Below are 16,827 nucleotides of genomic sequence, written 5' to 3' on the forward strand. Positions count from 1 at the left end.
ATCTCTCCATTCCAGTGGGTCCATTCAGTAAGTACACCATTTCATTGTGTGTGTGTGTGTGTGTGTGTGTGCATGTGCGTGTCGGGAGGAGGGCAAGGAATTATCTGATTCCATGTGGTTGCTATACAGTGATTCCATGTGGTTGCCATACAGATATGTAGGATCTTAATTTGAGCCAGTTAAACCCCTCGTTTGCTTTTATACTGTATGATTGGGGGGAAAAGTCGATATTCATTAAGTCCCCCTGGCAGACCTGTCAAATCATACTCTGACAATACCATATGTACTGTATGTTGTTGTAGATGTACAGAAAAGGCTAGCTTTGCGTGCATCAATATCGCGGACCAGTTTGATCCAATTGCATTTTTTGGCATTTTAATGTTTATGGTTGAGGTGTCAATGGCTGTTCCTGTATTTATAGTGCAGACTATCTATAGTACAGACCATTTTGTAGATGAACTCGAAGCTGATTGGATTGCTGACATTGAGCCACGACTTTCACATTCTTTTTCTGAAGCCGTTCCAGCGTTGCTTTGGCTGTATGCTTGGGGTTATTGTCCTATTGGAACGTAAATCTCCACCCGAGTCAAAGGTAGTTTGTACTTTGAAGCAGGCTATCAAGGATTAGCCTGTTTTGGCTCCATTCATTGTTACCTCTATCCTTACCATTCTCCCAGTCCCTGCCACTGAAAAACATCCCCATAACATGATGCTGCCACCGCCATGCTTCACGCTAGGGATGGTGTTAGACGGGTGATGAACTGTGCATGGTTTTCTCCAGGCATAGCACTTAGCATTCAGGCCAAAGAGTTACATATTTGTCTCATCAGAATGTTTTGCAAACTCCGGTCGTGTTTCATGCACCTTTTTCTCAGGAGTGGCTTTTGTCTGGCCACTCTCCAATAAAGCCCTAATTGGGGAAGTGCTGTAGAGACTGTTATCCTTCTGGCAGGTTCTTCCATCTCAGCCAAGGAACTCTGTAGTTCTGTCAGACTGGTCATTGGGGGGCCTCCCGAGTGGCGCAAACGTCGAAGGCATTGTAGTGCTTGAGGCGTCACTACAGACCCGGGCTCAATCTCACAGCCGGACGTGACCGGTAGACCCATGAGGCGGCGCACAATTGGCCCAGTGTCGTCTGGGTTAGCAGAGGAGTTGGCCAGCTGGGATTTCTATCGCTCTCCAGCGACTCCTTGTGGTGGTCTGGGTGCCTGCAAGCTGACCTCGTTTGCCAGCTGGACGGTGTTTCCTCCGACACATTGGTGCTTCTGGATTAAGCGAGCAGTGCGGCTTGGCAGGGTGGTGTTTTGGAGGATGGATGGCTCTCGACCTCCCCACTCCCAAGTCTGTAGGGGAGTTGTAGCGGAGTAAATCAGCTACTTGCATATTACCTCAGTTTACTTGTTGAAATGATACAGGTGAGTTCAGTTGTGGGGGCCCTATCTGGGATAGACAAACAATTTCAAAATATATTTTTTTTATCATGCCCGCAGCACAAATAAAATCATGACATAATCTCAATGTGCTATTTCCTAAACTGCCCTGTGTATTAGCATGACAATAGAGGGATAAATATGCCAGTGAGTGAGTGAGTGAGTGAGTGAGTGAGTGAGTGAGTGAGTGAGTGAGTGAGTGAGTGAGTGAGCGGGCGGGCGGGCGGACCAGTAGCGATTTGGTCTGTTCTATCAGCATCTATTAACATTTTTTTTTTATAAATGTAAAAGATGGCATCCATTTTATCAGCAAAACATCAGTATGCAATGATAAGTTCACTTTCATCTTCCAAATAAAATTTGGATAAAACATTTTGTGGACTTCAACATGCAACGGTTTTCGTATAAACATCTGTTTCAATTGTTTTCTTCTGGGAAATATATTAACAGCGTTTGGGTGTGTTTTTAATTACAAGTGGGTCTACTCCAGCGCATGTGTATGTGTCTGTTGTCTGTCTGCGTCACTGTGTGACTGTGACAGCTGCCTGTCACTCTCGTCCCCTGAGGAGGCTCTCTCCGAGGACACGGCTGTGCTTTGTTACTGTGTCTGAGTGTCTGAGTGTCTGTGTGTCTGTGTGTGTGTGCATATGTAAGACAGCTTGAGAAAGAGAACTGACTGTTCTTGTGTGTATGTGTGTGTGTAAGATAGCTTGTTTGCGTTTGTCTATTTGAGTGTGTGTATGAACATCACAAGAGCAATGACAGGCGCAGATGACTGCTCGACAGACTATTGTCTAATTCGCTCCACTATGTCCATCTGACTCATGCGGAAAAGGAGGGTGCAAAAAAAGCTGAATCGGCCAAGTTTTGACATCAAAAGTCTGGGTGATGCCAGCAAATGACAACACCTGCAGACTGTTCTAAGTGCAGAACTGCTAGAATAATATCCTAAGGATATTGAAACACACTGGAGCATGCTCAAGTCCACCATCCTTAACATGTTGCGACGAGCAATCCCGTATCCGGGAGCGTAATTATAGCCTCAAGCTCATTACCATAATGCAACGTTAACTATTCATGAACATCGCAAATGAAATGAAATAAATATATTGGCTCACAAGCTTAGCCTTTTGTTAACAACACTGTCATCTCAGATTTTCAAAAAATGCTTTACAACCACAAGCATTTGTGTAAAAGTATTGATAGCTAGCATAGCATTAAGCCTAGCATTCAGCAGGCAACATTTTCACAAAAACTAGAAAAGCATTCAAATAAAATCATTTACCTTTGAAGAACTTCGGATGTTTTCAATGAGGAGACTCTCAGTTAGACAGCAAATGTTCAGTTTTTCCAAAAAGATTATTTGTGTAGGAGAAATCGCTCCGTTTTGTTCATCACGTTTGGCTAAGAAAAAAAAAACGAAAATTCAGTCATTACAACGCAAACTTTTTTCCAAATTAACTCCATAATATCGACAGAAACATGGCAAACGTTGTTTAGAATCAATCCTCAAGGTGTTTTTCACATATCTATTCGATGATAAATCACTCGTTGCAGTTTGGTTTCTCCTCTCTTCAAAATGGAAAAATGCATGCACCTGGAGATTACGCAATAGTTTTGACGGAGGACACCGAGCGGACACCTGGTAAATGTAGTCTCTTATGGTCAATTTTCCAATGATATGCCTATAAAAACGTCACAATGCTGCAAACACCTTGGGGAAATGACAGAAAGTGCAGGCTCATTCCTTGCGCATTCACAGCCATATAAGGAGACATTGGAACACAGCGCCTCCAAAATCTGGCTCACTTCCTGTATGAACTTTCATTTTGGTTTCGCCTGGAGCATTAGTTCTGGGGCACTCACAGACAATACCTTTGCAGCTTTGGAAACGTCAGAGTGTTTTCTTTCCAAAGCTGTCAATTATATGCATAGTCGAGCATCTTTTCGTGACAAAATAACTTGTTTAAAACGGGAACGTTTTTCATCCAAAAATGAAATACTGCCCCCAGAGTTTCAAGAGGTTAACGCCTGCAAGGTCACTCTTGGCTATAAGACCAAAAAGCAGAAGGACTGGTTTTATGAGAATGACTCTGAAATTGGACAGCTCATTGAGAACCTTCTGTGCCTGGCAGAACAATATCAACTGCAGGGCCACAAGAGAAGCTCATGCCAGAGCGAAGGCAGTTGTCCAACACCAGGTGAAGGAACTAAAAAACAAATGATGGACAGAAAAGGCCCTGGAGATCTAGCAGCTGGCAGACACTGATGATTCCAGACGCTTTGAGGAGCTCCTCAACAGAAGTACAACAGTTGAGATAGAGGTCAATGATCACGTCCCTCAGCGACCAACAAAGGATAAATACATGGGAGAACCACCTAGCCTGCAGGAGGTGAAAGATGCCATCAGGAAGAGGAGGGACAACAAAGCCACCGGCCCTGATGGGATTCCAGCAGAAACCCTGAAGGAATACATACAGTACCAGTCAAACGTTTGGAAACACCTACTCTTTCAAGGGTTTTTCTTTATTTGGACTATTTGCTACATTGTAGAATAATAGTGAAGACAACATCAAAGCTATGACATAACACATATGAAATCATGTAGTGACCAAAAAAGTGTTAAACAAATAAAAATATATTTTATATTTGAAATTCTTCAAAGTAGCCACCCTTTGCCTTGATGACAGCTTTGCTAACTCTTAGCATTCTCCCAACCATTTCTTTCCTTCTTAATGCATTTTAGCCAATCAGTTGTGTTTTGAAGGAAGGGTTGGTATACAGAAGATTGCCCTATTTGGTAAAAGACCAAATCCATATTACGGAAAGAACAGCTCAAATAAGCAAAGAGAAACAACAGTCCATCATTACTTTAGAACATGAAGGTCAGTCAATGCGGAACATTTCAAGAACTTTTACATTTCTTCAAGTGTAGTCGCAAAAACCATCAAGCGCTCTGATGACACTGGCTCTCATTAGGACCGCCACAGGAAAGAAAGATCCAGAGTTATCTCTGCTGCAGAGGATAAGTACATGAGAGTTAACTGCACCCCAGATTGCAGCCCAAATAAATACTTCACAAAGTTCAAGTAACAGACACATCTCAACATCAACTGTTCAGAGGAGACTGCGTGAATCAGGCCTTCATGGTCGAATTGCTGCAAAGAAGCTACTACTAAAGGACACCAATAAGAAAGAATCAAGAACAAGAACAATGAACATTAGACTGAGTGAGTCCAAATTAGATTTTTTTTGGTCCAACCACCTTGTTTTTGTGAGATGCAGAGTAGGTCAACGGATGATCTCCGCATGTGTGGTTTCCACCGGGAAGTATGGAGGAGGAAGTGTGATGGTGTATTGCTGGTGACACTGTCTGTGATTTATTTAGAATTAAAGGCACACTTAACCAGCATGGCTACCACAGCATTCCGCGGTGATACGCCATTGCATCTGGTTTGCGCTTAGTGGAACTATCATTTGATTTTCAACAGGACAATGACCCAAAACACACCTCCAGGAAGCGTAAAGGGCTATTTGACCAAGGAGAGTGATGGAGTGCTGTATCAGATGACCTGGCCTCCACCATCACCCGACGTCAACCCAACTGAGATGGTCCGGGATAAGTTGGACCGCAGAGTGAAGGAAAAGCAGCCAACAAGTGCTCAGCAAATGTGGGAAATGTGCAAAGCTATCATCAAGGCAAAGGGTGGCTACTTTTAAGAATCTTAAATATAAAATTATAAGATATAAGTTAAAGAATGGATTTTCAGAAATATATAAATATTAGGATGAGCAATGTTAGAGTCTGGAGTATATATACAGTAGTCGGACGTTTACATACACTTAGTCATTAAAACTAGTATTTCAACCACTCCACAAATTTCTTGTTAACAAACTATAGTTTGACAAGTCGGTTAGGGATATCTACTTTTTGCATGAAACAAACATTTTTTCCAACAATTGTTTACAGACAGATTATTTCACTTATAATTCACTGTATCACAATTCCAGTTGGACAGAAGTTTACATACACTAAGCTGACTGTCCCTTTTAACAGCATGGCTTTAGAAGCTTCTGACAGGCTAATTGACAGAATTTGAGTCGATTGGAGGTGTACCTGTGGATGTATTTCAAGGCCTACCTTCAAACTCAGTGCCTCTTTGCTTGACATCATGGGAAAATCCAAGACCAATAAATTGTAGACCTCCACAAGTCTGGTTCATCCTTGGGAGCAATTTGCAAACACCTTAAGGTACCACGTTCATCTGTACAAACAATAGTACGCAAATATAAACACCATGGGACCACGCAGCCGTCATACCCCTCAGGAAGGAGACGCGTTCTGTCTCCTAGAGATGAACATACTTTGGCGCGAAAAGTGCAAATAAATTCCCCAACAACAGCAAAGGACCTTGTGAAGATGCTGGAGGAAACTGGTACAAAAGTATCTATATCCATAGTAAAACGAGTCCTATATTGACATAACCTGAAAGGCCGCTCAGCAAGGAAGAAGCCACTGCTCCAAAACCGCCATAAAAAAGCCAGACTACGGTTTGCAACTGCACATGGGAACAAAGATCGTACTTTTTGGAGAAATGTCCTCGGTCTGATGAAACAAAAATAGAACTGTTTGGCCATAATGACCATCGTTATGTTTGGAGGAAAAAGGGGAAGGCTTGCAAGCAGAAGAACACCATCCCAACCGTGAAGCACAGGGGTGGCAGCATCATGTTGTTGGGGTGCGTTGCTGCAGGAGGGACTTGTGCACTTTACAAAATAGATTGCATCATGAGGAGGGAAGTTTTGTGGATATATTGAAGCAACATCTCAAGACATCAGTCAGGAAGTTAAAGTTTGGTCGCAAATGGGTCTTCCAAATGATTAAGCTAAATTAGCTACAGTGAGGGAAAAAAGTATTTGATCCCCTGCTGATTTTGTACGTTTTCCCACTGAAAAAGAAATAATCAGTCTATATTTTTAATGGTAGGTTTATTTGAACAGTGAGAGACAGAATAAAAACAAAAAAATCCAGAAAAACATGTCAAAAATGTTATAAATTGATTAGCATTTTTATGAGGGAACTAAGTATTTGTCCCCCCTCTCAATCAGAAAGATTTCTGGCTCCCAGGCTTCTTTTATACGGGTAATCAGCTGAGATTAGGAGCACACTATTAAAGGAGCACATCTCAAGACATCAGTCAGGAAGTTAAAGTTTGGTCGCAAATGGGTCTTCCAAATGGACAATGACTCCAAGCATACTTCCAAAGTTGTGGCAAAATGGCTTAAGGACAAGAATGTCAAGGTATTGGAGTGGCCATCACAAAGCCCTAACCTCAATCCTATAGAACATTTGTGTGCAGAACTGAAAAAGTGTGTGCGAGCAAGGAGGCCTACAAACCTGACTCAGTTACACCAGCCCTGTCAGGAGGAATGGGCCAAAATTCACCCAACTTATTGTGGGAAACTTGTGGAAGTCAACCCAAAACATTTGACCCAAGTTAAACAATTTAAAGACAATGCTACCAAATACAAAGAGAGTGTATGTAATCTTCTGACCCACTGGGAATGTGATGAAAGAAATAAAAGCTGAAATAAATAATTCTCTCTACTATTATTCTGACATTTCACATTCTTAAAATAAAGTGGTGATCCTAACTGGTCTAAGACAGGGAATTTTTCTAGGATTAAATGTCAGGATTTGTGAAAAACTGAGTTCAAATGTATTTGGCAAAGGTGTATGTTAACTTCCGACTTCAACTGTACATGTACTCTAAACATAGTAGATAGGGGCGGCAGGTAGCCCAGTGGTTAGAGCATTGTTCTACCTTCACTACCTCGGGGCGTCCCGGCCTAGGTCCAGGACCCAGTTGCACAGGGCGGGGTTCAGCCCCAGTGCCCCGAACGTAATGATGAGCTTCACTATGGTGTTGAAGGCTGAGCTGTAGTCAATGAACAGCATTCTTACATACAGTGGGGCAAAAAAGTATTTAGTCAGCCACCAATTGTGCAAGTTCTCCCTCTTAAAAAGATGAGAGAGGCCTGTAATTTTCATCAGAGGTACACTTCAACTATGACAGACAAAATGAGATTTTTTTTCTCCAGAAAATCACATTGTCGGAAGAAACTAATGTAAGCATTAGTTTCTTAAAACGTGTAGTAGGCGGAAGGCATTTCTTATTTCTTCTCTATGACACATCTGATACGTTTTCTCAATTCTGGTGTTATGTATATTTTAGATCCACCATTACAGTGTGTTCCCCAATGTGCTATCCCATGTGAGAACATTAAATCTTCTCAATTTTTCCTGCCTCTGAAGCTCAGTGCGGTAGCGCTGTGCCCTTTATGGCTAATTATTTATTGTAGCCGTAGGCAATGTGTGAGTGAATGTCTCTTAAAATCAAGCATCGCCATTGTTATTCTCAAGATGGAGCTTCGGCGGGGAAAAAGACCCAGTTAAAAAAAACACTTATACTAGCTGGGTTTGTGCTTAGTCAAGTTGTCTTAATCAAACCCCTTGTCTAGTGTGGACTGGATTTGTTTTGTTGGTATTGTTGTCGATATATATATTTTAAATTTTATTTATTAACTAGGCAAGTCCGTTAAGAACAAATTATTATTTTCAATGACGGCCTAGGAACGCTGGGTTAACTGCCTTGTTCAGGGGCAGAACGACAGATTTGTACCTTGTCAGCTTGGGGATTGGATCTTGCAACCTTTCGGTTACTATTACAACACTCTAACCACTAGGCTACGCTGCCGCCACATACAAGTGTGTTGTCTTTGTGTGTGTGCGCACAAGCCTAGGGTGAGGTAGCATAAGATGTGGTTATTACGCTGCGTTTCTGCACTACTTCAGTGCTTTCATCAACCGTGACAATGGGATTTAATCAATAGGAGCGCATGCTCCAGAGATAGCTATGTAGACAGAAAAGAGGGATACATAGATTGTTGTTTTCTGGTGTTACTTTTGTTTGCTAGCTAGCAAGCTTATCTGCCCCACAGCCCTTAGCTCAAATGACAGACATTAGGGGATGTGTTTCAGATTTTAACTTGTTGACCTTTGGGGTCAGCATGTGGTGCCTCGTTTGACCCCTGATGATGAACCTCAGCGACCTCTGCCCGGGGTCTATTTTGCGGGTGATTTATCCGGTTGTTGACATGCCGACCACACCCGTCCCACTATGTGAAGAGCGAGTGTGACAGGAAGAAGGGGCAGCTTTGTCTATGGTGCGTCGATAGGGGAAAATGAAAGCTTGTGGTAGGCCTACACACTTCAGAAATGGAGCAACCATCCTGAAATAAACACACCTCCAATGTGAAAATACTCACAGGGCAGTTAACTAAAGGTGGTAGCTTTTCTGTTAAACTAACTGCTCTAGGTGGGTCGATAATGATTGCTGGGGTCTGGCTCCACTATTGGTTTGATGAATTGAAAGGAAATGAAAGAGGAGATAAATAGGATGCAACCCAAAGGCGCAATTAATGTGCTCTGTCAGGACCTGTCTCTAACTCTCTTTTCCTTTCTCTCTTTCTGCCTCTCACTCCCCCAACTCACTCGCTCTACCCCCTCTCCTTCTCTCTACTCATATTCCTCTCTACCCCTCCTTCTCTTTACCCCCCGCCTTCATCTCTGTCTGCTCTCTAATTGAGAGTGAAATAAGAGAGGTGGATCAGCCAGAGAGATGAGAAATCAATTAGGCACTGCAAGGCCAAAGGTGACATCATTACACAATCAGTCCCTCTGCAATAATAGACAATAGCTGGTTGTGTGATAGCAATCAAGAAGCTGTGTGTGTGTGTGTGTGTGTGTGTGTGTGTGTGTGTGTGTGTGTGTGTGTGTGTGTGTGTGTGTGTGTGTGTGTGTGTGTGTGTGTGTGTGTGTGTGTGTGTGTGTGTGTGTGTGTGTGTGTGTGTGTGTGTGTGTGTGTGTGTGTGTGTGTGAAAGAGAGAGAGATTATGAGGATGAAGTCTCATTCTCCTCACCCCCATTGTATTATTTTCCTCCTTCAAAGACATCTGAAATCAAGGTTCTAGATCAAGAAGTGACCTCCAAATCTCCAAATGTGTGCCCCAGTTTAAGGTGTACATGACTGGGTAGGATAGAGAGGGAGCGTGGGCTCCTCTATATGCACCACTGAGCATGTAGAAAGTCAAAGAACCCTAATTTATGTAAGTGCTAGATTGGTAGAGTTGTCAAAGTAGTGGTCTGTATTTTATTCACTCTAAACAGAGGTGTGTGTGTGTGTGTGTGTGTGTGTGTGTGTGTGTGTGTGTGTGTGTGTGTGTGTGTGTGTGTGTGTGTGTGTGTGTGTGTGTGTGTGTGTGTGTGTGTGTGTGTGTCCATAGTGTTTGTGAGCACAGGGTGCTCTGGTGGGCCTCTAAGCGTTCCACACATGCACAGTGTCAATGGTGACAGCTTGGTGGACACACACACCGCTTGCAGACACATTCACAAGAAGACAGGATAGCAAGTGCACACCAAACACAGGCATGCATGCACACACAAAGAAACACAACATGAACATATTCTGGATGTCCTAACATACTCTTCCCTCTCTCTGCAGTGCCCCCTCAGATTGTGGTTCGGCCCCGGGACCAGATCACAGCCCAGGGTCGCACTGTAAACTTCCTCTGTGGAACCAAGGGCAACCCTCCACCTGCCGTGTTCTGGCAGAAAGAAGGCAGCCAGGTAAGACACCCACCATAGAATACTGTATCAGGTCAACACAGTTGTTCTGTATACACCAATATGACCACTTCACTGTGGAAACTGATGTTCAGTCAGTGTGGTTCTGGCACAAAATGGCTGCCATGTCAATGGCATCAAATTGATCAGAAATACAGTGTAGACATTGTTAATGTTGTAAATAGAATTTACTACCATTCAAAACACCAGTCTCAAAGTCAACAGTAAAGAGATGATTACCCACAAAACACCAGTCTCAAAGTCAACAGTAAAGAGATGATTCCGGGAGGCTGGCCTTCTAGGCAGAGTTGCAAAGAAAAAGTAAAAAAAGAAAGATTAAGATGGGCAAAAGAACACAGACTTTGGACAGAGGAACTCTGCCGAGAAGGCCAGTATCCCATAGTCGCTTCTTCACTGTTCACTGACATTGAGACTGGTGTTTTGCGGGTACTATTTAATGAAGCTGCCAGTTGAGGACTTGTGAGGCGTCTGTTTCTCAAACTAGACACTCTAATGTACGTGTCCTCTTGCTCAGTTGTGCACTAGGGCCTCCCACTCCTCTTTCTATTCTGGTTAGAGCCCGTTTGCTCTGTTCTGTGAAGGGAGTAGTACACGGCATTGTACCAGATCTTCAGTTTCTTGGCAATTATGCACATGGAATAGCCTTCATTTCTCAGTACAAGAATAGACTGACGAGTTTCAGAAGAAAGTGCTTTGTTTCTGGCCATTTTGAGCCTGTAATCAAACCTACAAATGCTGATGCTCCAGATACTGTAAGTCTAAAGGTCAGTTTTATTGCTTCTTTAATCAGAACAACAGTTTTCAGCTGTGCTAACATAATTTCAAAAGGGTTTTCCAATGATCAATTAGCCTTTTAAAATGATAAACTTGGATTAACTAACACAACGTGCCATTGGAACACAGGAGTGATGGTTGCTGATAATGGGCCTCTGTACGCCTATGTAGATATTCCATGAAAAATCAGCCCGTTTCCAGCTACAGTAGTCATTTACAACATTAACAATGTCTACACAGTATTTCTGATCAATTGTATGTTGATCAAATGTGCTTTTCTTTCAAAAACAAGGAAATGTCGAAGTGAGCCCAAACTTTTGAACGGTAGTGTATATTATAAGCTCATAGAAAGTAACAAATGTGTTATCCTTTCTATGCGCTTATAATGTAAACTCCAGCGCGAAAGGTACTGTTTACTTGATCATGTCAACACGATGGAACAGCAGTTTAGAGCATTTAAAAAAATAGTTTTTATTCCTCTCCCCCGGTTAACATAAACTGTTTTGCTTTATTTCACATGGGATTCACCTGAGTTCTCCCTAGTGGCTGGAATACAACTGTAATAAGCCCCTTACAACACCAGTATCACCAGCAGTACATTTACCTTTAATTCCCTTAACTTCTAATCTACATTTGTTTGGTTACGGTATTTTCCGTTAATAATAACGATATATTGAATGCATTACAGTCTTACTGTTGTCAATGTAGTAGTGGACACGTTGTTTGTAGAGTGCACAACCTAGGCTACACATATTTATTTCATTCCATTTACAAGTTGTCAATTTATTCATTGTCTTTTGTTTGGAGTGCTCCTGTCAATCTTGAGTAAGGACACACACTTAATTACGTATAGAACTAGGCCTAGGCTACCTGGCCTGCTCGGAAATGTAGGCTTATAAATGTGCCCATTTGGGGATCTGATACCATTTCTCATTGTCTTAACTCACCATCACTGTGGAGATTCTCAAACTCATTTTTCTTTGACTCAAACAGTAAGTAAACAGTATTTTTTCACATCCATTGAGATTGTCAATAGATCCTCAACGTCGCCTGTTTAAAAAATATTTCCAGCTCCCTCCCTTTCGATAACTACTCAGCATGAAACGGAAAGAAATGTCATGCTCTGGTCGCGTGGAAACGTCATAAAGTAGGCCTACCTGATTACGTCTTATCCCTTGCCTAAAAAGTCTACAGCGGTGTCTGTCTGGAGCTCATTGGCACAGGAAACTCTGAGGGCCCAGAATATTTGATACAATGTTGCAAGTTTGTTAGCACCAGCTTCTGGCTGACCAAGTTAATGGTTGATACAATGTTTCAAGTTACTTACAGACAGGCCATGCGTAGCCAATGTGTTTTATAGGATTTTTATTTTTATAAGGATATTTTCTACCTGCGGGCTGCAATGTTTATATTTATTGTGTACCGATTTTCTTGAGTTGAAGGAGAGGCGGACCAAAATGCAGCCTGGTTTCTATTCATGGTTCTTTAATAAAGACTCTACATATGAACAAACTAACAAAACAAGAAATGTGAAAACCCAAAACAGCCCTATCTGGTGCAAACACAGAGACAGGAACAATCACCCACAAACACACAGAGAAACCCAGGCTACCTAAGTATGATTCTCAATCAGAGACAACTAATGACACCTGCCTCTGATTGAGAACCATACTTGGCAGAAACATAAATATATCCAAATCATAGAAAAACAAACATAGACTGCCCACCCCACCTCACGCCCTGACCATACTAAATAATGACAAAACAAAGGAAATAAAGGTCAGAACGTGACATATTGGCTTTATGTAGGCGATTTTTACCCATTGGCAATGGGGATAGAAGTTACTTTTAGATTTGTATAATTTTCATCAAGATAGTTTGATTAACCACATGACATTTACTTTGAGATAGGAAGACCTTTTTATAAATAAAATGAAACCATTCCATGAAAATGTGCATATGAAAATCATAACTGTCATGCAGATCAGTAATGGTACGATAACTTGGCACTCCAAATGGAAAAGGATGCCGACCACTGGTGGAGCCTATTACTGGAACTTAAGGAGTTTAAAGGCAGAATCTGCAAAGTCCAGCAGCAGCGGGCAGCAGGAGGAGGAGGATCGGAAACCGTTTTTTTTCCTTCTGGTTAGGCTATCTCGATCTCTGGCTCCCTCTTTAGTAATTTGTCCTCACACGCACATGCGCTCAAGTGCACACACACATTTTGAGGCAGTGGGAGGTGAACCCTGGTGTTAGTCTATGGTGTAAATGTGGAATATACTTCTCATTTTAGAGCAGATCTCACCAGGAGTACAGTGCCTTGCAAAAGTATTTGGCCCCCTTGAACTTTGCAACCTTTTGCACATTTCAGGCTTCAAACATAAAGATATAAAACTGTATTTTTTTGTGAAGAATCAACAACAAGTGGGACACAATCATGAAGTGGAACGACATTTATTGGATATTTCAAACTTTTTTAACAAATCAAAAACTGAAAAATTGGGCGTGCAAAATTATTCAGCCCCTTAAGTTAATACTTTGTAGCGCCACCTTTTGCTGCGATTACAGCTGTAAGTCACTTGGGGTATGTCTCTATCAGTTTTGCACATCGAGAGACTGAAATGTTTTCCCATTCCTCCTTGCAAAACAGCTCGAGCTCAGTGAGGTTGGATGGAGAGCATTTGTGAACAGCAGTTTTCAGTTCTTTCCACAGATTCTCGATTGGATTCAGGTCTGGACTTTGACTTGGCCATTCTAACACCTGGATATGTTTATTTTTGAACCATTCCATTGTAGATTTTGCTTTATGTTTTGGATCATTGTCTTGTTGGAAGACAAATCTCCGTCCCAGTCTCAGGTCTTTTGCAGACTTCATCAGGTTTTCTTCCAGAATGGTCCTGTATTTGGCTCCATCCATCTTCGCATCAATTTTAACCATCTTCCCTGTCCCTGCTGAAGAAAAGCAGGCCCAAACCATGATGCTGCCACCACCATGTTTGACAGTGGGTATCGTGTGTTCAGGGTGATGAGCTGTGTTGCTTTTACGCCAAACATAACGTTTTGCATTGTTGCCAAAAAGTTACATTTTGTCACGCCCTGGTCGAAATATATTATGTTTATTCTTCATTTATCGGTCAGGCCAGGGTGTGACATGGGTTATTGTGGTGTGTTTTTGTCTTGGGGTTTTGTGGGATGTCTAGCGTTAGTCTATGGCTGCCTGAGGCGGTTCTCGATCAGAGTCAGGTGATTATTGTTGTCTCTGATTGGGAACCATATTTAGGCAGCCATATTCTTTGTGTGTTTCGTGGGTGATTGTCCTTAGTGGCCTTGTTCCTGTGTTAGTTTACACTAGTATAGGCTGTTTCGGTTTTCGTTACGTTCTTTTGTTTTTATAGTATTTGTATTGTTTCGTGTTTACGTTTGTTCATTTAACATGGATCGCAATCTACACGCTGCATTTTGGTCTGACTCTCTTTCACCGCATGAAAACCGTTACAAATTTTGGTTTCATCTGACCAGAGCACCTTCTTCCACATGTTTGGTGTGTCTCCCAGGTGGCTTGTGGCAAACTTTAAACAACACTTTTTATGGATATCTTTAAGAAATGGCTTTCTTCTTGCCACTCTTCCATAAATGCCAGATTTGTGCAATATACGACTGATTGTTGTCCTATGGACAGAGTCTCCCACCTCAGCTGTAGATCTCTGCAGTTCATCAAGAGTGATCATGGGCCTCTTGGCTGCATCTCTGCTCAGTCTTCTCCTTGTATGAGCTGAAAGTTTAGAGGGACGGCCAGGTCTTGGTAGATTTGCAGTGGTCTAATACTCCTTCCATTTCAATATTATCGCTTGCACAGTGCTCCTTGGGATGTTTAAAGCTTGGGAAATCTTTTTGTATTCAAATCCGGCTTTAAACTTCTTCACAACAGTATCTCGGACCTGCCTGGTGTGTTCCTTGTTCTTCATGATGCTCTCTGCGCTTTTAACGGACCTCTGAGACTATCACAGTGCAGGTGCATTTATACGGAGACTTGATTACACACAGGTGGATTGTATTTATCATAAATAGTCATTTAGGTCAACATTGGATCATTCAGAGATCCTCACTGAACGTCTGGAGAGAGTTTTCTGCACTGAAAGTAAAGGGGCGGAATAATTTAGCACGCCCAATTTTTCAGTTTTTGATTTGTTAAAAAAGTTTGAAATATCCAATAAATGTCGTTCCACTTCATGATTGTGTCCCACTTGTTGTTGATTCTTCACAAAAAATACAGTTTTATATCTTTATGTTTGAAGCCTGAAATGTGGCAAAGGTCGCAAAGTTCAAGGGGGGCCGAATACTTTCGCAAGGCACTGTATATAGGATCTTTAAGCAAGATAGAAAATAAGTGTGTGTATGTGTCCGTGAGTCACTGTGAGAAAACAGAGAACTCTGTGATGCATCACAGTCTGCGGCAACATGCTGAAAGGCTTGATGGGATTGTGTGCGTGGGAGCCTGTAGCACCACTCTCAGGGACAGAAGGAGGGTGGGGGGAGTGGGGGGGGGTGATGGAGAGAGAGATATGAAGAGAAGGTGGATAGAGGGAGAGAGTGGTTGGTATAGTGGGTAGAGGGAGAGGTAGAAACAGAAAAGGGAAGATAGAAATGGATAGATGCTAATGTTAAAGAGGGGAGAGGAATGAGAAGTTGATGTAGAGAGCAAAGGATTGTATGTGAGAGTAGGAGGTGCAGAGAGAGAGAGAGAGAGAGAGAGAACCCATTTGTAGCCCTGCCATGGCTGTTAGATAACACCAAACTGCCTGGCTCTAAATAGCACAACAGAGGGCTTCTCTTTGGTTTAACTAACTATTCCCACTATACCTTCCTCTATCACTCTGCGCCCCTCTCCTCCCTCTTTCTCTCCCTCTGTGCCCCTGTGGCCCTCTCTTTTTTCCTTCTTTGCCCTTTCCCTCTATTATTTCCCTCTCTCTATCCCTCCCACTGTCCCTCTGTGCCCATCTTCTCCCTCTATCCCTCCCTCAATCCCTCTGTGCCTGTGTCCTCCCTCTCTCTATCACTAAGCGCGACTGTGGCCCTTTTTCACTCTCTCTCTGCCTCTCACGCACACATGATTATCCATTCATCTTTTACCTCTAGCCATGGGCTGTCCACCAACCAGCTTTAAGCCTCTTATAGGACAGAGTCAAAGAGCACCGCACCCCTGCAACCCCCCAAAATATACACATACATATTAGAGGCGACGAACACCACACACACATACATACACTGCATGCATGCACACACAGGCATTCTCTGTCTCTGTCTCTATCTCTGTCTCTATCTCTGTCTCTGTCTCTCTCTCTGTCTCTCTCTCACTCTCTCTCTCTCTCTCTCTCTCTCACACACTCATGTGGCTGAATTATCTTAAGTGTATCCACTGCTTTACACTTTCAAAATTCCACTCGCAAAATACTATTCAGTTTTACAAAGCCAATTTCTATCAGGGTGGTTAATTGAGAACCAAATTACATTCATAATAATGTGGTGTTGTGATATGCTTGACCTGTTGTGTGACAACAGTTTATGTAAAGTTTTGACCCCTGTGCTGACTGCTTTCAGCCTACTTGTTATGTGACAATGTGTTGTGTCATTTCCTGCCTCCCCAGATCCTGCTGTTCCCCATCCAGGAAACTGCCCAGTCGGGACGGTTCTCTGTGTCTCTGAGCGGGGAGCTGACCATCACAGACGTCCACGGTGAGGACTCGGGATACTACATCTGTCAGGCTATCTCTGTAGCTGGGAGCATCCTCACCAAGGCCCTGCTGGAGGTCGAGAGTGGTAAGTGTCTGTGGGAGGAACACAAACTCTAGAGGGCTTCACAGATCCACATATACCCGAGACCTGATCTGGGACCCAAGCGGGTTCGAATCCACATAT

General features: G+C 42.6%; 1 protein-coding gene across 1 annotated transcript in view; it reads left to right on the plus strand.

The window, feature by feature from the left end:
• Positions 1 to 16,827, plus strand: part of LOC135550811 (roundabout homolog 2-like) — a 139,636-nt gene that overhangs the window by 80,866 nt on the left and 41,943 nt on the right. Inside the window, exons 7-8 of the mRNA XM_064981938.1 lie at positions 9,995 to 10,119; positions 16,557 to 16,728. Of these exons, the coding sequence (XP_064838010.1) occupies positions 9,995 to 10,119; positions 16,557 to 16,728 (297 nt within the window). The remainder of the gene's footprint in view (positions 1 to 9,994; positions 10,120 to 16,556; positions 16,729 to 16,827) is intronic.

This window comes from Oncorhynchus masou, chromosome 12, assembly GCF_036934945.1.
Source record: "Oncorhynchus masou masou isolate Uvic2021 chromosome 12, UVic_Omas_1.1, whole genome shotgun sequence".
Lineage (NCBI taxonomy): Eukaryota > Metazoa > Chordata > Actinopteri > Salmoniformes > Salmonidae > Oncorhynchus > Oncorhynchus masou.